At 50.7% G+C, this 19935-nt stretch overlaps 1 protein-coding gene across 3 annotated transcripts; it reads right to left on the reverse strand.

Annotated features, from left to right (window-relative positions):
- Window positions 1–293: 293 nt before the first annotated feature.
- SFTPA1 (surfactant protein A1) lies at window positions 294–10742 on the reverse strand. Of its 3 annotated transcripts, none has more exons than XM_049696963.1 (5): window positions 4949–10742; window positions 3437–4010; window positions 3057–3176; window positions 2207–2284; window positions 294–1731 (listed from the first exon to the last, which is right to left on the reverse strand). In XM_049696963.1, exons 2-5 carry the CDS (start codon window positions 3711–3713, stop codon window positions 1355–1357), a joined length of 852 nt encoding a protein of 283 aa, XP_049552920.1. In that variant the 5' UTR covers window positions 3714–4010; window positions 4949–10742; the 3' UTR covers window positions 294–1354. The 3 variants fall into 3 exon arrangements, with proteins under 3 accessions (XP_049552920.1, XP_049552921.1, XP_033289871.1); XM_049696964.1 differs by having other exon boundaries at window positions 4476–10742; XM_033433980.2 differs by having other exon boundaries at window positions 3437–3631; window positions 3849–10742.
- Between the last annotated feature and the right edge of the window lie 9193 nt (window positions 10743–19935).

Here is a 19935-nt window from a genome sequence, read left to right on the forward strand (position 1 = left end):
ACGGAAGGCATGATATCACCACCCTCAAATGGAACATGTAGACTTAGATCAGGAGCTATCTAGATGCCAGCCATCAACACTAATGCTCCTCTGTTCCTCCAGACATTTCTGTAACTCCCCATCTGCCCATACAACCTGAGGATGGGAGCAGGTTGCCCCTTCCACCCAACAAAAAAGCTTAACCTGAGATTGAACTTTCCACTTTTCAGGTAAGTGGGGCCTCAGAGCCAGAGTTAACTTGATTTCTAAAATCACAGAAATATTTCTTGAAACCAAAGCAATGGAAACTCATGTTAACATATTCATGATTTATTACACTTGAATCATCTCTGCTCAGTGAGAGGATGGGGTGGTGATGAGCATAAGCTTCAGGTTCAGGTAGATGGGTTTGAAAACAGCCTCTGTCACTTGCTCCGTGTAACAAAACTCAAAACATTTAACTTCTTTAAGTTTCAGTGTTCTTGTATAAAAAATGGGGAAAATAATGCTCGTTCCATGGCACTGTGTGAAGATTAAGTCATAGTTTATAAGATGTCTTAGAAGTGCTTGTCAAGGTGCTTGGTATATAGTATATGCTCAATAAACACCTCACTGAGGTCTGAAGTGGTGGGGATGTGTTCATCAGCAGGAAGTTACTTGGGTAATGCCTGAGGTGGGAGTGAGATCTTCCCTAGAGGCATAGGCTGGCTGCTTTTAGGTCAGGGAGTTGAGTTGGTACCCCCAGAGTCAAGGGAGTGGATAATACATGCCAATCACTAGGGGTGGGTTGGCCTCCTCCATGCTGGGGCACCACCCAGCCCTCTGACCTCATGGAGAGCCTGAGCAGATGTGCCCCACAGACCTCAGGCTGCCAGATAATCCCGAATGTATCCTTAGCTCCACACATTTGGAATTTCCCAGAAGTCCACCCATCTATCATTATGCTTGAGCAGCACTGCTAAATCTTGATAAGGCTGGGCAGGCAGTGGGCTGCAAAGAAAGAGTAGAGGGGCCAGGAAGCAGGCACCCTGTGTGTGCTTTTGGAGGGAACCTCCATCCCAGGACTTCACTGTTGCCATCTATAAATGAAGGAGTTGGACAAGAAGAGGAAGAAAGAAGCCTCCCTCTCTTGCCAAAGGGCGAAGTTAGAGTGGCTGTCTAGAGTGCAAAGCTGAGAAGGGGCTCCGGGGGGAGTCAGACTGATTAGTAATCAAGGGGGAGGAGTCAGGGCCCAGCGGGGAGTGCCGTGGCTAAGATACCTCCAACTCTTATAGCTACAAAGGTGTTACAGCACCTCATAGACCAGGTGGATTCCCCAGGACGTGGGCTGAAAGGCAAGGCAGGACCCTCTCCATCCTGTGGCCGTGGTGCCTGCTCAAAACTCACAGATGGCCAGTCGGGACTGCAGGCAGTTCTTGTTATTCCACCGGCCATCTGTGTACATCTCCACACACTTCTCTTCGCCCCAACCCCCGGGCTCCCCTGGGTACCAGTTGGTGTAATCCACAGGGGTTCCATCCACGTAGCGGAAGTTTCCAGCAGTGGGACCCTCAGTCAGGCCCAGGTAAGCATAAGTATTGTGCTTCTTCACGATGTTTGCAATGGCCTCATTCTCCTCTAGACTCCTTGGGGTAGCAATGCGTCCACCTGCTCTGGCACACGACTCTCTAATGGCATCAAAATTGACCAACTGCCCACTGGTGGCGAAGACCTTCTCTCCCACTGCCAGCATGGACCCCTGCAGACTGAGGACTGACAGCAGAGGAATCCGGGTCAGGCCACAGGCCTCTTTGTTTCCAAGTCCTTTTCCTTCCCTTTATGCTCTCTGCCTTTATGCGCTTTGCAATCTCTTCACCTCTTCCTCTCTCTCCTTCTTCCCTCCCTCTTCCAATCCTAGTCTTTCTGGATTCCCCTCCATGCTCCCATCATTTAATTATCCGTTCACCCATTTAACAATTACTTATTGACCGTCTATTATGTGCCTGAAACTGTGCAATTTCCTGGGATTCAATAGAAAGCAGTACAGCCAGGAACATTGCTTCCCCAGGACACAGGGAGAGAATCCACATCTACCTCGGTCTCCTCTGAGCCGTTCAGGAACATCTGAACAAGGACCTCCATGTCCACACTTGTTTGTCAAGTCTCTAGATTCTGGAGCCTGATGCTGAGAACGAGGAGAACTTATGGGAACCCCCTACCCTCAGAGGGCCCCAAGGGATCCCCTTACCGCGCATCATCTTCAGGATTTGATGGTTGATCTCAAGGAGTGTGCTCTGGAGCTCCTCGTCTAGATAAGGTGGAAGCCCTGTAGAGAGATCCCCAGCAAGAAGAGGGGCAGGCCAACAAAAACCCCCACTTGTGCCAAGCAGGTGTGAGGCCAGCTGCAAGCCTGCCATTCTGCCCTTCACTTGTCTAGAGCCACTGCCCAGGCCCCAGGTCATAAGGGTCCCCGAGGTTGGAGTGTGTTTCCTACTCCCTACACACTTGTCCTTTAATGCAGCCTCGCACTTACTCAGCCCCCCCTCTGCTCTTCTTTCCTACCATATCCTTTCATGGCTCTGTCTGTCCACTTCTGCGGGGTTTTCTAGTTTCTGGGCAGGGCCCCCTTCCCCACCTTCCAACCACAAGAGCAAATGTGGTTCTCTCTGACTCTCCTGATGGACCTTGATTACTGCTCAGAGCTGCAGAGTTGCCCTGGACATGCGGGGTTCCCAGTGATATCATCTGTCTGGTCCTTGGTCCACATAAGCCCCTGCGCCCTCAGAATGCCCCTATGCCTCAGCACTAGGAAGTGCCTCGCCTCCTTGCAGTGCTGTCCCAGTTCCCACACCTGACGCCCTGTGTCTCCCCATCAGCTGTTGTGATGCGTGGAACACTTCCACTACCCACCAGTCCCTGCGCTGTGGCCCACGACCCAGACCCCTCTGATTTCTCAACCTCATATTCTCTTATCTAGGTTGAAACATATACCCTTTGGGGACTTCCGTGGTTTTGTCTGCTCCCCTTCATCCCTCAAGTAACTGACCACATGGGCACGGTGTCCAGTTGCTTCTGTCCACTGGCCACATCCTGCTCACCTGGAGGACCCCTCTCACCAGGCTCTCCCTTTTCTCCACGCTCTCCAGTGAGGCCAGGGGCTCCAGTCATCCCATCACGCCCAGGGGGGCCTGGCATTCCTCCAGGGGGGCCCATGGGGCCTGCAGAGAGAGGGGGACAAGGATGTATGCTATCTATCATCCACAGTGGGTTGGGGCTGATGGGACTGGACCTCCCTTATCAGCCAGGCTGACTCACCTGTCACTCCACGGGCACCTTGAGGGTAGACCCTCCAGGGCTGCTCCAGTCTATGGGTCCCCGGAAACTCCCACCATCCAGCTGACCCTTGAACGTAGCCCAGAACCCTGGACAGCAAGTCCCCCTGAAAACAGGTCACTGTCCCTCAGCTCCCACTCAGTACCTGGAGGTCCAGGGTCTCCTTTGATGCCATCTCTCCCATCTCTTCCTGGCAGGCCATGGGATCCAGGAGTACCAGGGGTGCCAGGGCTTCCAAGACAAACTTCCTTCATGTTGTACTCAAGGCCAGAAACCACCATCCAGATGAGGGTGAGGGTCAAAGAGCACAGCAGCATGGTGCCTGCTCCAGCGGCTCCTTCTGTGGAAGGAAAAGGCTGTGGCCCACCCGGAGCATTTGCCAAGGTCTCCCCTTGCTGTGCTTTGTCAAGATTCAGGCACATGATGGAGCCTGAGGGCCAGGGCAGGTACAGACAGGAGCTCTGGAAAGACCCATACTATCCTTGGAAACTCCCAGCATCATCTGGTATCTAACATGGTCTCATGCCCCATCCCTCTGGCTGGAGGTGGAGTGGTACCTGGGCAGGTGAGCAGTGGTAAAGAGCTCTGGAGAGTCAGAGGACCTCGGTTCTAATGGAGTCTCTGTTCCTCGCTGTGTGACCGTGGGGAACTCACTTCACCTCTCTTGGCTTCAGCTGAAACTTCTGTCCTGGAGGCAATCCTGGCCTGTCCCTCCCAGGCTGTTGGGAGGAAGGATGTGGTCAACATCCACTCGCTCCATCTGTCCCTCATCCTCTCAGCTACCCGTTGCTCTTGAGTTCTAAGGGATCATGATCCTGAGGATGAGCAGAGATGACCAGGGCCCACGTCTTGGCCACCCCACGGTGGTCAGTGATAGGGAGTCCCCTCCTCCCTGCTTTCTCGGGACTTTCTCTTTGGCAGGCTGTTTCTCCCCCTGCCTCCACCCTGCAGGCCCTGCTGAATCCCTGGGGCCAATGGGCCCGGCCCAGGCGCACAGTGAAGTATGAGGATATTCGCAAGCCCACCTTCCTGTACCCATAGTTAGGGTTCTGTGGAACAAGTCCCAGTGGTACCCAGGGAGGGCCCCTCCTTCCCTGCCTGACCCATAGTGAAGCCTGTGGCTGCTGGGCTGCTTCATGCTGCTGCAACCCTGGGAAAGACCCAGGGGATGGGGCTAAACTCACCCACACGAACAGAGCCTATGTGGCTCTCTGCCTCCAGATCTGCCTCCAGGTGGCGAGGTGGACAGCAACATTTATACTGACCGTAGGCTACCAGGCTTCCTCTCCAGCCCAGGGAGGGGCCTGCCACAAGGGCCTCTACTCCAGGACAGCCAGGCAGGAAGCTGTCATCTTGTTTACCCAGTACTTTTCCCCACAGGGCACTCAGCTGGAGGGCCACTTAGGAAACCCACTAAAGAGAAACTCCAGATCGGTAAGAAGGGACAATTCCCACGGACCGGAGGCCACCCACTCTCCCTCCACCCACTTTCCCCAAAGCAGTGAAGAACGAGAGCGCTTATACGGGAACCGATGGAGCCACGTGGCAAAGGGAGCCCTCTCCCTCCTGGGCCTTGGCCTCCCGGTCCTGGCTCGTGACATGTTCGCAGCCCCAGAATCACGATCCCCCGAAAGCCCGCCAGCTGGAGAGAACATACCAGGGCTGGACTCTTTTCCCAGGGGAGCAAAGAGGCAGGTCAGTGACATACAGGGCTTCCTCCTGGGGCCATTCCAGCTCCAGAGCCTCTTTGGCTCTTGGAAGTGTCCATAGGGCTCCAGAGTGTGCAGAGGTCACGTCTGAAGCCAAAGGGTGGTCAGGGTGAGCTGGAACAAACTGTCATGGGGCGTGGCTCCCCACTGAGCCCCCAGCTCTTGCTTCCGGGGCCTGCAGCTGAGTTGACGGAGCATGGTTCCCCGGTACAGGTGAACCCTGGGCGGGTTCCCCAGCCCTCCGCCCCGGCAGGCTCAGAGGTGGGGAAGCAGGGCGGGGGCTGGAAGGTCACAGGAGGACAGCAGTTTCTGTCTCGGCCTTGGTGATGTCTGACGACCTGCAGTGGTGGTTTCTTTAAGTAGTGGAATGACACGTGAAGCCTTAATTGATAAGATTCCCTCTTCAAGCCACTTGATGAGGAGGGAATCTCTAACATAGGGATGGTAACGATGGGGAACAGAGACAGGAAGAAATCGCCATGCTTACCTGTGAGTGGTCTGAAAAATCTTGAGATCCTCAGGGAGAGCGGGAGCTCAGCTAATGGAATCCCTTTCCCAGGAGCAGGGAGCCTGTCAGAGCCTCGCTGGAGCCCTGAGTGCTTTCAGCTGCCCTGCTGCCGCCTGTCACGTGCCCTGCGACCCTGTCAGGCACAGGATGGGGAGCCAGGGCCAGCGCAGGGTTGGGTCAACTGGGGAGCAGCTCCAGCTTAAGGACCACAACTCGGCTTGGAGGCAATGCGGTTCTGCAGGTGAAGGAATGGGAGCAGGGGTCTTCTTGGGCAGATTTTAAAGGGTCTGGGGGGAGGCAGCCTGGAGGTCCGGGCCATGGCTGGTGGGGAAGGGTGTGGACTAAGGAGTCAGACACACCTGAGCTGCACTTTGGAGCTGCCACTTGTTATCCCTGTGGCCTAGGTCAGGTTATATAACTTCCTGAGCCATGGTTTTCTGGGGTTCTTTGAAATTATTATTTTGAAGTAATAACAAACCTACAAGAAAGAGGCAGGTGCACTACAAATTTTTTTCTGAACCTATGAGAGTAGGTTGCAAACATGACACTCCATCACCCTGGTATATTAGTTTATATTCCATATGAAGATGTTTTCCAATATAACCATCAAAATCAAGAAATTAACACTGGTTCAGATATTATTTTTACTTAAAAACATGAAAGAGTATCACGGGGTATTTTATTTAATCTTTTAAGTCACCTGTTTAACTTAAGTCACTCACATGGCTTAATGCCAATATATTAAAGTATGTCATAAAAATTCTAATAAAATGACTAATTAATTATTTACCTGGCCTTACCGCCTTCTTCATCCTGTGTTCCACCACTCTCCTTCTCCAGCTTCTAAGAGGGTGTTCCAAGTTCACAGAACTGAGGGGTGCTTTCCACGGCGCTCTTCCTCTGAGCATGATTCTTCTCTTGTCTGGAATGTTCTGACTGCCTTTTCTGCCACACACCAAAAAGGGTGGATGTCATATAATATTTGTCTTTCTCTGTCTGACTTATCTCACTTAGCATAATGTCCTCAAGGACTATCCATGTTGCTGCAAATGACAGGATTTCCTTTTTTTCGTGGGTGAATAATATTCCGTTGTATGTATACACCACATCTTTATCCATTCATGTATCAGTGGACACTTAGGTTGTTTCCATCCTTGTGAATAATGCTGCAATAAACATGGGAGTGAAGATATCTCCTTGAAAACCTGTTTTCATTTCCTTTGGATATATACCCAAAACTGGGACGGCTGGATCATATAGTAGTTCTGTTTTTAAATTTTTGAGGGACCTCCATACTGTTACCCATAGTGGCTAGACCCATTTACCAGTTTATAATCCCACCAACAGGGCACAAGGGAACAAAGAATTTTTTACTGTAAGTATGCAACATTTGGGACGTACTTATACTAAAAAATTATTCATTGTTGATCTGAAGTTCAGGTGTCGTTGGGCATCTTATATTTTATCTGGCAAACCTACCTGCAGGTACCGTCAAGCAGAGGCTCTGGGTGAGGCAGGAGAGACCTCCTCTGGCTTGCTGTCATCTTATGGGTTTAGTCTGGGCCCACATTGTTGGGTCCACATTGTCAAAGTTGCTGATTTTTGGCTCAGATACAGATGAAAAGTCTTCCTGACCTCTGTGTGGCTTTTGAGCAGGGGCTGAAGTGTGGAGTGTATGGGTTACAAATGGGGCTGGTATTTAAAACAAACCCCAGCTCTCCTGAAGCGGCAGGGAACATCCAGGAGCTGGGGGTGAGAAAGCCCAGGATTTGCTTTATCCCTGCCTCCACCTGGACTAGAATGACTCTCCTGAGGAGTTTCCATGGCTACATTGGGAGGGAGGACGGCAAGGTAAGACCCAGTAGGACAGAGCAAAGGAAGGGACCAGGTGTGGCTGCAGCTCCCGACCAGGCTTCCTGGGGATGAGTGTCCATCAAAGCAGGGATGTTGACCAAGTGCACAGGCTTCTCACAGAGCCTAAGCGTCCACTTCTCTGGGGCAGTGGGCTCTAGATGCCTTGCAAACACGTGCAAAGCCCAGAGAGGAGGCACCAGCCAGGGCTCAGGCCCTGGTGGTTGTTTACATGAGGCTGCCTGGTGGAGACAAAGCTGAGAGCAGCCGGTGGGACAGGACGGGACAGGCAGACAGCAGGGGCAGGGAGGGGTTGGCAGCAAGCAGGCTGGGGTTCTCCCCAGGAAAGGTGCAAGATGGGCTGCGCCTGGATCCCAGCCGGAGGGAGCTAGAGAAACCGTCTGCCACCTACACTGCGACAGGAGAGAACTCTCAATGGCCTGCAAGCTTCTTCATGGACAACACTTTAGCTTAACTCCAGTGCATCACGGGATCAAGGAGGCCCTGGTCTTCAGAATCAAACAGGTACATTAGCATGTGCTCTACGCAGTCACAGCTGTTCCCCTGGGAGGAATTCCAGGCTCAGGACAACATGGGATTCTTTTCGCCCTGCTTCATGGAACAACCAGCTTCTGGTCTGATCCCAGCCTCGTGTTTTCACTGGAACTGAAGGGACTTTTCCCATCATGGATCTCCCCACTCCTCCCCCACATTCACTACATTCATCCGGGGCCTCCACTGTCCTCAGAGGACACCTGAGCCCACATCCTGACACCCACGTGACCCTCCCGTGACAGCCTCGGCCCCCTCCTGGCTCACCCAGGAGCCAGGCCCCGGAACACCGTGGCGTCAGCTGTGGGAGTGTCCACAGAGCTCTCTAAAGAGGCTCCTTCTTCCTGGTCCTACAGCCTGGATGTGTTCTACTCTCTCGTGTGCAGTGCCCTTCTGTGAGTCCTCCTATATTTAATTAACCTCAGATTACAGCAACAATACCTCAACACATTCATTCTAGACTTTTGAAAACATTTCAGAAGGGACCAAAGCCTCTCGGCATTTAGGCCTGCAACGCTTGTCCCAGGGATCTGGGATGTCGGAGCGATGTCCCCTCAGGCCAAGTTGTGGGCCTAAGACTGGCTATGGTCTGGGTTTCATTTTCTAAAAGACCTGAATGTTCAAGAAGAGAGGGCATTCTCTGGAGCTTTCAGCTTAAAAGTGGCTCAAGAATGGGGCCGAGAAGGAGGTCTCAGCACCGCCCACCCTGCTCCCTCAGGGCATCCTGAAGGGCAGCCAGACCACAGGCTGCTCCACCTCATTGGGCTGAAGAGATGATAAAAGGTGACAGTTCAGGTAGAGCTCCTGGCAGGGTGACTGGTGTGGGGAAAATCTGATCCTTGCCGGAGTGCCCCACCTCTGTAGAGGTGAAGGGACCAGCTCCTCAGGCACCCGTCCAATGCCCGCCCTCTGCGGGGGCAGGCAGGGCTTCCCAGGCATCTGCATCACTCCTAACTCTAGGGTCTTCTTCCGAAACTACCCCCTGGTGTGTGGCTGCTGCTTTCCAGGCCCCTTGTAACAGAGGATCTGTTGGGTGGGTGCTGGAGTTGTTACTCACTGACCCGGGAGAAACTGACTAGGAACAAATAAAGACTCCAGCTTCCAGTCAACATGTATTTAAAACAGCTTCAACCAAACACATCTTGGTTTACTGGGAGATGGTGTTAATATAAAAATTATGCCTGTGAGTATAAATATAAAAAACTGATTTTGTGCTTCATATATGACCCGAGCCAGAGGAACTCAGCCCTCTGCAAAGCGAGCACAGCCCCACCATGTGCCAGAGCTGGGACTCTCCTAAGCTACATGGCTGTGCCCCAACACAAGACCAGAGGGCACATGCTGGGCCATGGACCCCACACTGCCCCAGGTCAGGAGCCAGGCCTGCAGGGACATTCAGAGAGGCAGGGCCTTCAGGAGTGCAACTATGGAGATGACCACTGCAGGGCCACTGGCCACCAGCCACATCCGCTTCCACCACAAAGCCTTGTCCCAGCAACCCAGCGGTCCTGTCCTGGGGCTGTGCCCACTGCCGTGGCTTGTCTGTACACAGCCCTGCAGACATCCATAGGACAAACACGGAATCTGCATGAGATCCTGACCCAGCATCCAGCCTGGTCCAAGGAGCAACAGGGATACTGAAGCTGGAGGAGAAAGAGCCTCTGCCTGTGAAGTGTGGAAGGGTAACCTGAGGATGAGTGTCTCGGATAAACATGAACCAGGGAAGGGAGCAGGTGACTAATCACAGAGACCCACAAGGACGCAAGCGCACCCTGCGAATGCAGAGGGAACTGAGAGACCAGCAGAGAGCGGTGGCACACAGCTTGAGGTCCACCCCGGAGAACCAAGGAGAGTTAGCCAGATTGGGAGAGACACATGGGAGGAATAGAGGGGCCCACGGGGGGAAGGAGACCCAGGCTGGTACATGTCACAAAAGGCCAGGGAGTGGTAGGACACAGTGCCACAAATGCTGCTGCCTGTGCCTCAGACTCTCATGACCCTGGGGAGAATCCTCACTCAGGAAGCCCGCGGTTCCCAGCTGTGCCCCTGAGGCCTGGCTCGCCGCAGGGTGGGAGATGGCGCCTGGGCCCGGGGCTTCAGTGTCCTTGATCAGGAATTCCCATTCCCTTCTAAGTTCCACTTGAGAGCAGACACAAATGTTGGATGGCATCTGTGTCCCCCCTGGTTTCCTGAAGAACCTGAGGGTCAGTCTCTCATGTGCATAATCCTTCCCCACCCCCAGAACAGTACACCCCTAACAAAGGAGAAAGAAGGGGGTACTCCCTGGGATGAGAGGGGGGCACAGGCACACCAAAGCCCTGAGAAATCTGATCAGACTGGCGCAGGAACATTTGCCTCAACTGGACTTTTTTGTTCCAGAGAGAGGGAATGTTGAGAAAAGGGTTCTGACCTCTCAGGGGCTGTGAATGGCTTCCGTACCTACAGAGAGGAACGGTGCTCCCTGAGTTCTGAGGCTTATCATCCCCAATAGAACTCACAAGAGGGAGCCTGGCCTCGATCCCACGAGGAATGTATGGGTCAGCTCTGCCCTCTGGTGGCTGAATGAAAAACTGCAGTCAAAGGCGAGGATGTGCAGACAAACATCGCACATCACCCTCCGAGTTCATTGATTCCACCTTCACGGGGGGCTACTTTGTATCAGGTGCTATGATAGGCCCTGACTTAATCCTCTGACTCCCCTGGCTGTATCCATGAGGATTATTCCCCGCTTCCTCCTGACCTAGTCTGATACAGAGTCTTCACCCTTGTGGGCCTCCCTTTGTCAGGGCTCTTCTTGCTAATCGTCCCATCCCTGTTTGTCCACAGAGGCTGACTCAGTGCTGTGCCCCGGAGAAGGCTGATATAAACCAGTGTCCATTCCTGAGACCTGCTAGGTACATTTACATCTACCATATCCCTCCAAGGCTCACTGGAAGACAGGGCCCATCTTTACCCCCTTAGAGCAGAGAAGGACACTGAGTCTCAGTGAGGTTCCCATAACTTACTAGAAGTGGTCCAGCCTGCAGGTTCTAGAGCCTGGTTTAAACGTCTTTCCATCTGATCCCACAGCATCTTAGGCATGGCTTCCCTGAAGATCCAGTGCATTCTTTGCCCATAGCCATGGCTCAGGCCCTGGATGGGCTCCTCCTGGACTGTCACTCTGGCAAGGTGGACCTCATCCAAGCCTCAGGTGCCAGGACGGCTTACTGTATCCCCCAGAAGCTCCAGCCTTGCTCTTTGCCTAGAATCCACACCCATCCCTGGACATGCTTGATCCTGGCTCAGCTAGACTGAGCTCAGCCACTTATACCCCAGCCTTCGGCCCCAAGGCTGCTGGCCCAGAGCTTGGTACAGGCTGCCCCCAAGGCCCTCAGCAGGTGCACTGCACAGCCAGTGGTGCCACTGGAGCAGGCTCTTTGCTCTAGCTGAAAAGACCCAGATGCCCTGGAGAGGTGGAACAGAGCTGAGAATCCCAGCCTGTACCCACCTTCTGCAGCCCTGAGTAACTGAGTTCAGTCCAGCCCTGGCCAGGGGCCCTGACAACCAGAGGGCAGCAGCTCTACTGGGCCCAGAACACCAGGAGCCCCCTGGGCCCCTCATTCCACACACCTGCTCCCCACACAATCAGCACAGCCCAGCCATTCTTTGATCAACTACAGAGACCATGACATCATCCCCACTGTTCTCTTATTACCCAGCAACACAGAAGCCATCGGCAGAGAGAAGGTGTTCTGATATTTCCAATGTCTCTGGTGGTTGAACTCCTCCCAGAGAATAGTTGTTTAAGAAATAGTGAATTGTGTCATCAACTTAAATTTAACCCGTTATATTTTCTAGAAATTAAAATATGAAGAGAATCATTTAAAAACCCACTACTGGGCTTCCCTGGTGGCGCAGTGGTTGAGAGTCCGCCTGCCGATGCAGGGGACGCAGGTTCGTGCCCCGGTCCGGGAAGATCCCACATGCCGCAGAGCGGCTAGGCCCGTGAGCCATGGCCGCTGAGCCTGCGCGTCCGGAGCCTGTGCTCCGCGACGGGAGAGGCCACAATAGCGAGAGGCCCGCGTACCGCAAAGAAAAAAAAAAAACAAAAAAACCCACTACTTACTAAATACTATCCAGAAGTTTGTTTATAATTCTATTGAGATACAATCTGAGAAAAAGTAAAAAACTTATGTACAAAGAGTTCTTTAAACTAAAAACAAATATAGATAATTCAAAATTACATTTGGACAAAGGTGAGCTATTATAGTGGGCCTTGGGGTGATTTGGGATTTGGTCATGAAGCTAGGAGGTAACTCATTTGCACGTTCTGGATGAGCGTGTTCAGGGAAGACCCAGCCCCTGAGGGAGGACGACAGGGAGGACAAAGACCCCTTGGTGAGAAGCCAGCTCAGGGCCCCACCTGGGCTTCCTGGAGGAAGGGGTGGAAGAGAACATCCTCCCACCATGAACTCCACATGTGGATTCACTGGACAGCGTGGAGGAAGAGGAGGGGCAGGGAACACCTGGCAGCCACGGAGGGAAAAAGTGGGGGAGAAAAACAAGGGCCCAGGGCTCAGGTAGCATGTGCTCCCTGATAAGTGCTCCATCTGGATCATCAGATGTGTGACCCAAGTCTAGAAGCTCTGTTTGTTTTTTTTTTTAATTAAACTATAGTTGATCTGTAACATTATGTTATCTTCAGGTATACAACAGTGATTCAATATTTTTATAGACTATACTCCATTTAAAGTTATTATAAAATATTGGCTGTATTCCCTGTGCTGTACAATATTCCCTTGTCACCAATTTATATTAAAGATAGTGCTTTACCTCTTAATCCTGCCCCTATCTTGCCCCACCCCGCTCCTCTCTCTACTATAAATAAACCGCTAGTTTATTCTCTGTATCTGTAAGTCTGTTTCCTTTTTGTTATATTCATTAGTTTTGTTTTTTAGATTTCAAATATCAGTGACAACATACAGTATTTGTCTTTCTCTGTTTGATTTATTTCACTAAGCATAATACTCTCCAGGTCCATTCATGTTGTTGCAAATGGCAAAATTCCATCCTTTTTTATGGCTGAATAATATTCCATTGTAAATACGTCCCAAATCTTCTTTTCCATTCCTCTGTTGATGGACACTTTGTTTGCCCCTTATCTTAGCTGCTGTAAATAATGCAGCTATGAATATTAGGATGCATATATCTTTTTGAATTAGTGTTTTTGTTTTCTTCAGATAAGTACCCAGGAGTGGGATTGCTGAATCATATGGTAGTTCTATTTTTAATTTTTTGAGGAACCTCCATACTGTTTTCCACAGTGGCTATACCAATGTACATTCCCACAAATGGTATATGTACTAGGGTTCCCTTTTCTCCACATCTTCACCAACATTTATTATTTATTCTCTCTCTCTGTGGATTTTTTTTTTTTTCAGTCATCCTGCACAGCTTGCGAGATCTTAGTTCCCGGACCAGGGGTTGAACCCGGGCCATGGCAGTGAAAGCACCGAGTCCTAACCACTGGACTACCAAGGAACTCCTTATTTATTCTCTTTTTGATCATAGCCATTATGACAGGTTCAAGGTGATATCTCATTGTGGTTGTGATTTTCATCTTCTGATGCTTAGTGATGTTGAGCATCTTTTCATGTGAATGTCGGCCACCTGTATGTGTTCTTTGGAAAAATGTCTATTCAGGTCTTGTCCATTTTTTTTATTGGGTTGTTCGGGTTTTTTTATATTGAGCTGTAAGAGCTCCCTTCTGGCCTGTGAAATTTCTGCAGAAAAATTGCCTGATGAGGGTTCCCTTGTATGTGAATCTTTTTTTTTCTCTTGCTGCCCTTAAAATTCTCTTTAACTTTCGCCATTTTAATTACCTTGATATACCTTGGTGTGGGTCTGTTTGGGTTCATCTTGTTGGAGACCCTCTGTGCTTTCTGTACCTGGAAATCTGTTTCCTTCTTCAGCTTTGGGAAATTTTCAGCCATAATTTCATCAAGTACATTTTCTACCCCCTTCACTCTCTCTTCTCCTTCTGGGACTCCCATAATGTGAACGTTAGTACACTTGATGTTGTCCCTAAGGCCCCCTTAAACAATCCTCCTTTTTAGAAAATTTCTTTTTCTTGTTCTTATTGGTTGACTTCCATTATTCTATCTTCCAGATTGTTTATGCATTCTTCTGTATTGCCTAGTCTGCTGTATCACCTAGTTTGCTGGTAATTCCTTCTGTTTTTCATTTCAGTTATTGTATTCTTCTCTGACTGGTTCTTTTTTATATTTTCTGTTAAAATTCTCACTGTGTTCATCTATTCTTTTCCCTAGTTTAGTTAGCATTCTTATTACTAATGCTTTTAACTCTTTATCTGGTAAATCTCTCTGTTCCTCCAGCATTTTTTTTCTTGTTATTTTGTTTGAAACAAATTCCTCTGTCTTCTCATTCTGTTTAACCGTCTCTATAAAATTAGGTGAAAGTTAGTAACCTACCCCCGTCTTGAAGGTGTGTCCTTGTGTGAGAGTGCTCCTAAGCAGTTTGCGTGTGCCCAGTGGCTCTGGTGGAAGTGAGCGTGGGTCACATCTTCCCTCAGGGTGTGCTGGCAGCTACCGCCTCGGTGGGGGGTAGGGCTGGAGATGGAGGGGCTAGAGCTGGAGCCAGCTGTGAGCAGGGGTATCTCCTCTGCTCAGTGGCCATCAGTCCCTATTGGGGGCATGGTCAGGGTCCCAGGTGCTGGCGCAGAAGCCCTGAGGGTCAGGTCCAAGCTGGTTCCAGCACTGGAGCAAGACAGGCTGGAGAAGGTGCCCGCTGTGGGCTGCGGTACGCTCTGGGACAGTTCCAGCAAGCCCGTCAGAGCCCCGGTCGTTGCTGATCTGCTGTCTCTGCACGCTCGCCACCTACAGGAGCCCTCACCCTATTGGAGGCAGGGCCAGGTTCAAGCCATCTTCATCCCCCCACCAAGTGTGCTCTCTCCTTAGCAATGGCAGCCTTTGCCCTGGGGGACAGCTGCACCAGAGCCAAGAGTGGCTGGGCAGGCTCCCGCTGTGGGCTGGGGTACGCATGAAACTGGCCAGAGCCCGGGGGAGGTTTCCATCTGCTTCCTCTGCCTTGTTCCCAGGACTAAGCACGAGTATGTGTGCGCTCTTCAAGGGTGGTGTCTAGGTCTCTTACAGCCCTCCAGTAAGTCCCACGGCTTTTCAAACCAGCTAAGGGTACTCGTCTTCCCCCCATCGGACCCCAGAGCTGGGGCGTCCAATGTGTGACTCAAACCCCTCACTCCCCAGGGAGGCTCTCCAAGCCCATGCAGTCCTCCTCCTCTTCTGTGTCCCCTGCTAGGGGCACAGCTCCTGACCTGATCCCTTCTCCCTTCTGCCCAACTCCATGTGGACCTTTCTTTACAGCCTTGACTGGGGAAGAGGCTTTCTGCAAGTCCTGTTAGTTTTCAGTGAGAGCTGCTCCGCATGTATTACAGATGCGTTCGTGGGGGCAGGTGAGCTCAGTGTCCTCCTACTCCGCCATCCTGATCTCCCTGCTGGAAACTCTGGTGTAATCGCTGTTTCCGATATTCTTTGTCTTGGGCCTGCACCTCCTGTCTGGAGGTGATGTTGTTTCTTTCAGCCTTCAATGAACATGAGTTTTCAGTTCAAGGGACAGAATCCTGTTTTGAGAAGAAGAAACGGATCTTTCCAGCTTTGTTCCAAGAGCTTTGTGTGTTTTTTTAAAAACTATTAATTAATTAATTATTTGTTTGGCTGCGCTGGGTCTTAGCTGTGGCAGGCGGGATCTTTAGTTGTGGCATGTGGGATTTAGTTCCCTGACCAGGGATCGAACCCGGGCCCCCTGCACTGGGATGTTCCAAGATCTCTGAATCATTCTCTGTAGCTCCAGATCCATTTTGGACACGTCCAGGACATCTGACATTTCTGGGCTTTGGTCTTCTATTCCAGGACAAAACTTGATGAGGGCTTTACATCTTCCTAGAATTAGTGCTGAACTGCTACTGGCATGCTTCTCAGCTCCCTGTAAAGAACGTCTGCCACTGGTTGAACAAGTCCATCAGAAACAAGAGAACTATTATCAGGACACCTACCACAGCACCCTCCAGCATCTCCCACTGAGACCCAGGGAGAGTTAGACTTGGCCTCATATCATACGGAAGGTTCTCCTGCCATGAAACTCTGCAGCATCTCCTAGGTTTGCCGCTATAACAGCTTCATGGGAGGCTAAGTCCTCCCTAGTTCCCCAGGCTGATGAAGGGCCCCCACCCTCAATGGTCTGCTGGGCCACAACAGGGAGGAGACCAGGGGACACACCTGTGCCTGGTAACCAGGGTAGACCAGCACTACAGGGGGGTAGGGAAGGACAGCAACAATAAAGGCACACACCCTCAACCCTCCTGCCTTCTGCTGAAGCCTTGCTTCTGTGGTCTCCGAGGACCCATCTCCCATCCTCTGCCCGCACTGTCCCCTCTGTCTGGTGAGCCCTTCCTCTCACTGCTCATGCTGTGAGCACGTTCCCACATGTAACCCCTGGGTTCCCCGGCCCATGTCCCCAGGGCCCACAGCTCGGTGCTCCATGATCCATGCAAGTCTTGGACGGCAGGAGGGAGGGAGGGAGGGAGGGAAGGAGGGAGGGAGGAAACCATCGTTTGCCATTCCTGAGTATTCCCACATTTTTGTTCTCTCTTGTCTGTGGTTTTCCCTAAGGAAAGCTTAAAATTACTGTCCACAGGAGTATCTGAATTACAAATTACATAATTTAAAATATAAATACGTGTTATAGAAATTTAAATATTCAACAAATTAAAATAAATGCAAATCTATATGCTAATAACATCAGGCGACCACATAACATTAGAAGTCACCATTTTGGACTGTTATACAACAAAAACCTCAAAAATTTTTGAAAAGTACAAATAACAGAGATTATTTTCTGTAATTGCCTGTCAGTGAAACTAGGAACAAGTGAAAAAATTCAAGCAAAAACAACCATGTGGAAATTTTAGAACTGCCTCTGGGGTAAATTTTGGATCTAGAAGCAGCTGAGCCTACATGCAGCTCAGAAAGTTAGAAATGGAAAATGAAACAGAAGGAAAGCAGAGAAATAGAAATGAGGTCAAAACAAATGAAATACCTTAGAACTCATAACCTCGGGATGCTTTGATGCCAAAATCAGAGCTAATTACGAGGTGATATTCCTTTTCTTTCCTTTCTTCCCTTCCATCCTTTTCTTTCTATCTTCCTTCCTTCTTTCTCTTTTTTTCTTTTTTTTTAAAGGGAGAATGTTCAGAGCTGCCTTTCAGAGTTCTGTGCGGGGAGATGGATGGTCCCACAGTGCCTCTTGGGAGGTTGGAGCAGCCCTGGAGGAGGTGATGGGGAGGGGGCAGGGTCAGCCTGGCCAGGTGCTCCCCCTGGGACTCTTACGGGATCCCTCAGCCCAGAGTTGAGACTAGAACAAGCCATCCAACCTCCTGTCGGGAGGAGGGAGGTGAGCACAGTGGTTGGGGTCAGGGCCCCTGGAGGTGAGGGGTGGGTCCAGGACTGAGGGGAAGCGGTCTCCTACTCCTCCCCTAGGGGCTGCCCCTCCTGCTGGAGAACATGCACAGCTCCGAGGGTCCTCACACCCCTCCAGAGCAGCAGGACGAGGCCCAGTGCTGGGTGAGGACACGATCCAGCCACTTCTCCCAACGAAGGGAAGGGGAATCATGCCGCCACACCGTGGTTCCCATCCTGCCCGGGGACGGGGTCTGCCCTTTACTGAGTGGGGATCCTCAGAAGTGGCCTCACCCACCTGAGCCTCAGTTTCATCCTCTGTAACCTGGGGATCTGAATGGCCCTCTTAGGCTGCCATGGTCGCCTCAGCAGCTGCAGCCTTGGCTTGTGCAGGACGAGGGCTCCTCCCAGCCCCCGTGTCCCAGGGCCATCTTTTGGGGGCTCCACAAAACCCCCTAGAGGTAGCCCCCTCAGCCTTGGCAGCAAGGGGGGGAGTCCTGCTCTTAGGAGGCCAAGAGCAGACGTGGGCTTCCTGAGAGTCCCCCCTCCCCCCGACCACCCTGATCCAGTCAGCCCACACCGACCTTGCCCTCCTGCCGTCCTCAGGAGAGGGTGTGGCCACCTGACCCACAGGTCTGGGAGCAAAGCTCTCCCTCCCTATCTTGACGGCACCTCTGACCCAAGGCTCAAACCTGACAAACATGGCATTTAAATTTCAAGAAAAAAGAACGAAGTACCCTCCAGAAAGTTTGTAACAAGTCACACCGACCGTATTTGGAAATGCACATTTCCTTACATCTTTGCCAGCCCTGGATTTTAAGAACATTTCCCCCCCAGCCATTTGTTCACCAAAATACAAGATTGCATTTTTAAAAAGTTATTCCTTGAAATGTGCGCCTTCGAGCAACTTTCATTTCTTGTGGTTTCTTCCATTTCTTTAATTACATGTTTATTCCTGTCCTTATACTTTGTCCATTTACTTCTGGGGTTTGGGCTGCTTTCTTATTGATCTGTGGTTCATTAAATTTGACATTGTAAATATTTTCCATTTGTCAGTTATGTTTTATCTTTGTGGGTTTTTTCACCTAATGCGCAAGAATTTCTTTTATGACATCAGATTTAGCGAATTATTTCCCTTATGCCTTTTGAGTATCACACTGTCCTGTGACAGTCACATCAAATGGGTCTGCTGTAACCTCCCATATTGTAAGGGGACGTCCAATGCCACCTTTGACGCAGATTTTGGGGGTTGTAAACTCCCCTGTTCCCCCTGGTTGGTTTCCTCTTCCAATGAATTATTTTCCTACCCACATTTTTTTGCATCTAGGGCCGATACGAACTGAACTCAGAACACAGCCCCTCTTCCTTATTTCTCCAAAACCTCTTTCATGAAGATGCCAAGGCAGTAGACCTCAGAGCCCAGGAACCAGGTGTCTGTCTCAGTTTTTTTCCCCACAGACTTATTGAGATATAATTGACATATAACATTGTGTAAGTTTAAGGTGTGCAAAGTGCTGATTTGATACACTTGATACACTGCACAATGATTACCACCAGTGCACTAGCTCACACCTCCAACATGTCACATAGTTACCATTTCTGTTTTGTGGTGGGAACATTTAAGATCTACTCTTAGATCTTTTTAAGTATATAATACAGTGCTATTAGCTATAATCACCATGCTATACATTAGATCCCCAGAACTTATCTTTAAACTGGAAGTGTGTACCCTTTAACCAACATTTCCCCACTCCCCCATCCACTCACCCTCCCACCCCCTTGAGCCCCTGGCAACCACCATTCTACTCACTTCTGTGAGTTCGGCTTTTGTAGATCCCACACGTAAGTGACGTCATACGGTGTGTGTCTTTCCCCGACTTACCTCACTCAGCACAATGCCCTCCAGGTTCATCCACGTTGTTGCAAACGGCAGGATTTCCTCCTTGCTCATGAGTGATATTCCACTGTACATCTACGACACATCTTCTCTATTTATTCTTCCATTGGTGGACACTTAGGTTGCTTCCATATCTTGGCTATCGTGTCACTGCTTCTTACACTGTGCCTGGGTCACATCTGCTCTGGGGAATTTGTCCCAGGCCAAAATTTCTCCTGAAGTTTCAATTTCCAAGCCTTTCACCCCAGCCATCCACTGCTGTTTCTCCCATTCGCCTCTCATTCCCCCACCCCTCCATCCACCACCACCTCTCAGACCAAACTCCCAACTCCCCTTCCTCGATACCCGCCTCCAAGTGCCTCCCCATCTGATGTCACCTTCCTCTGGACCCTCTGTGGGAAATGGGCTTTGTCATATCGTGTCATTCATTCCCTGTTCACTTCCAGGGTTGAAACATTAAACTGCCAAGTGATGGCTGTATAACTACTCACGGTTACAGTGCTACGTCTTAACAAGTGCTAAAACACACACACATACAAAAAAACAAAACAAACCCCAAAAAACCCCCACACAACCCTGATGAAGGATGGTAATCTACATCTACATCTCTGGGCACCTGAGCCTGGCACAGAACCCACCGGAGGGCAAGCAGGATTC

Source organism: Orcinus orca, chromosome 14, assembly GCF_937001465.1.
Source record: "Orcinus orca chromosome 14, mOrcOrc1.1, whole genome shotgun sequence".
In the NCBI taxonomy this organism is placed as follows: Eukaryota; Metazoa; Chordata; class Mammalia; order Artiodactyla; family Delphinidae; genus Orcinus; species Orcinus orca.

What these genes read in the sequence shown, in the direction of transcription:
- SFTPA1 (XM_049696963.1), bottom strand. Translation starts at nt 3,713, where the DNA reads ATGTGCCTGAATCTTGACAAAGCACAGCAAGGGGAGACCTTGGCAAAT. An exon ending in TGGTGAGAGGGGTCCTCCAG is followed by an intron (nt 2,285 to 3,056) that starts GTGAGCAGGATG and finishes ATCTCTCTACAG; the next exon opens with GGCTTCCACCTTATCTAGAC. An exon ending in AATCCTGAAGATGATGCGCG is followed by an intron (nt 1,732 to 2,206) that starts GTAAGGGGATCC and finishes CTCTGCTGTCAG; the next exon opens with TCCTCAGTCTGCAGGGGTCC.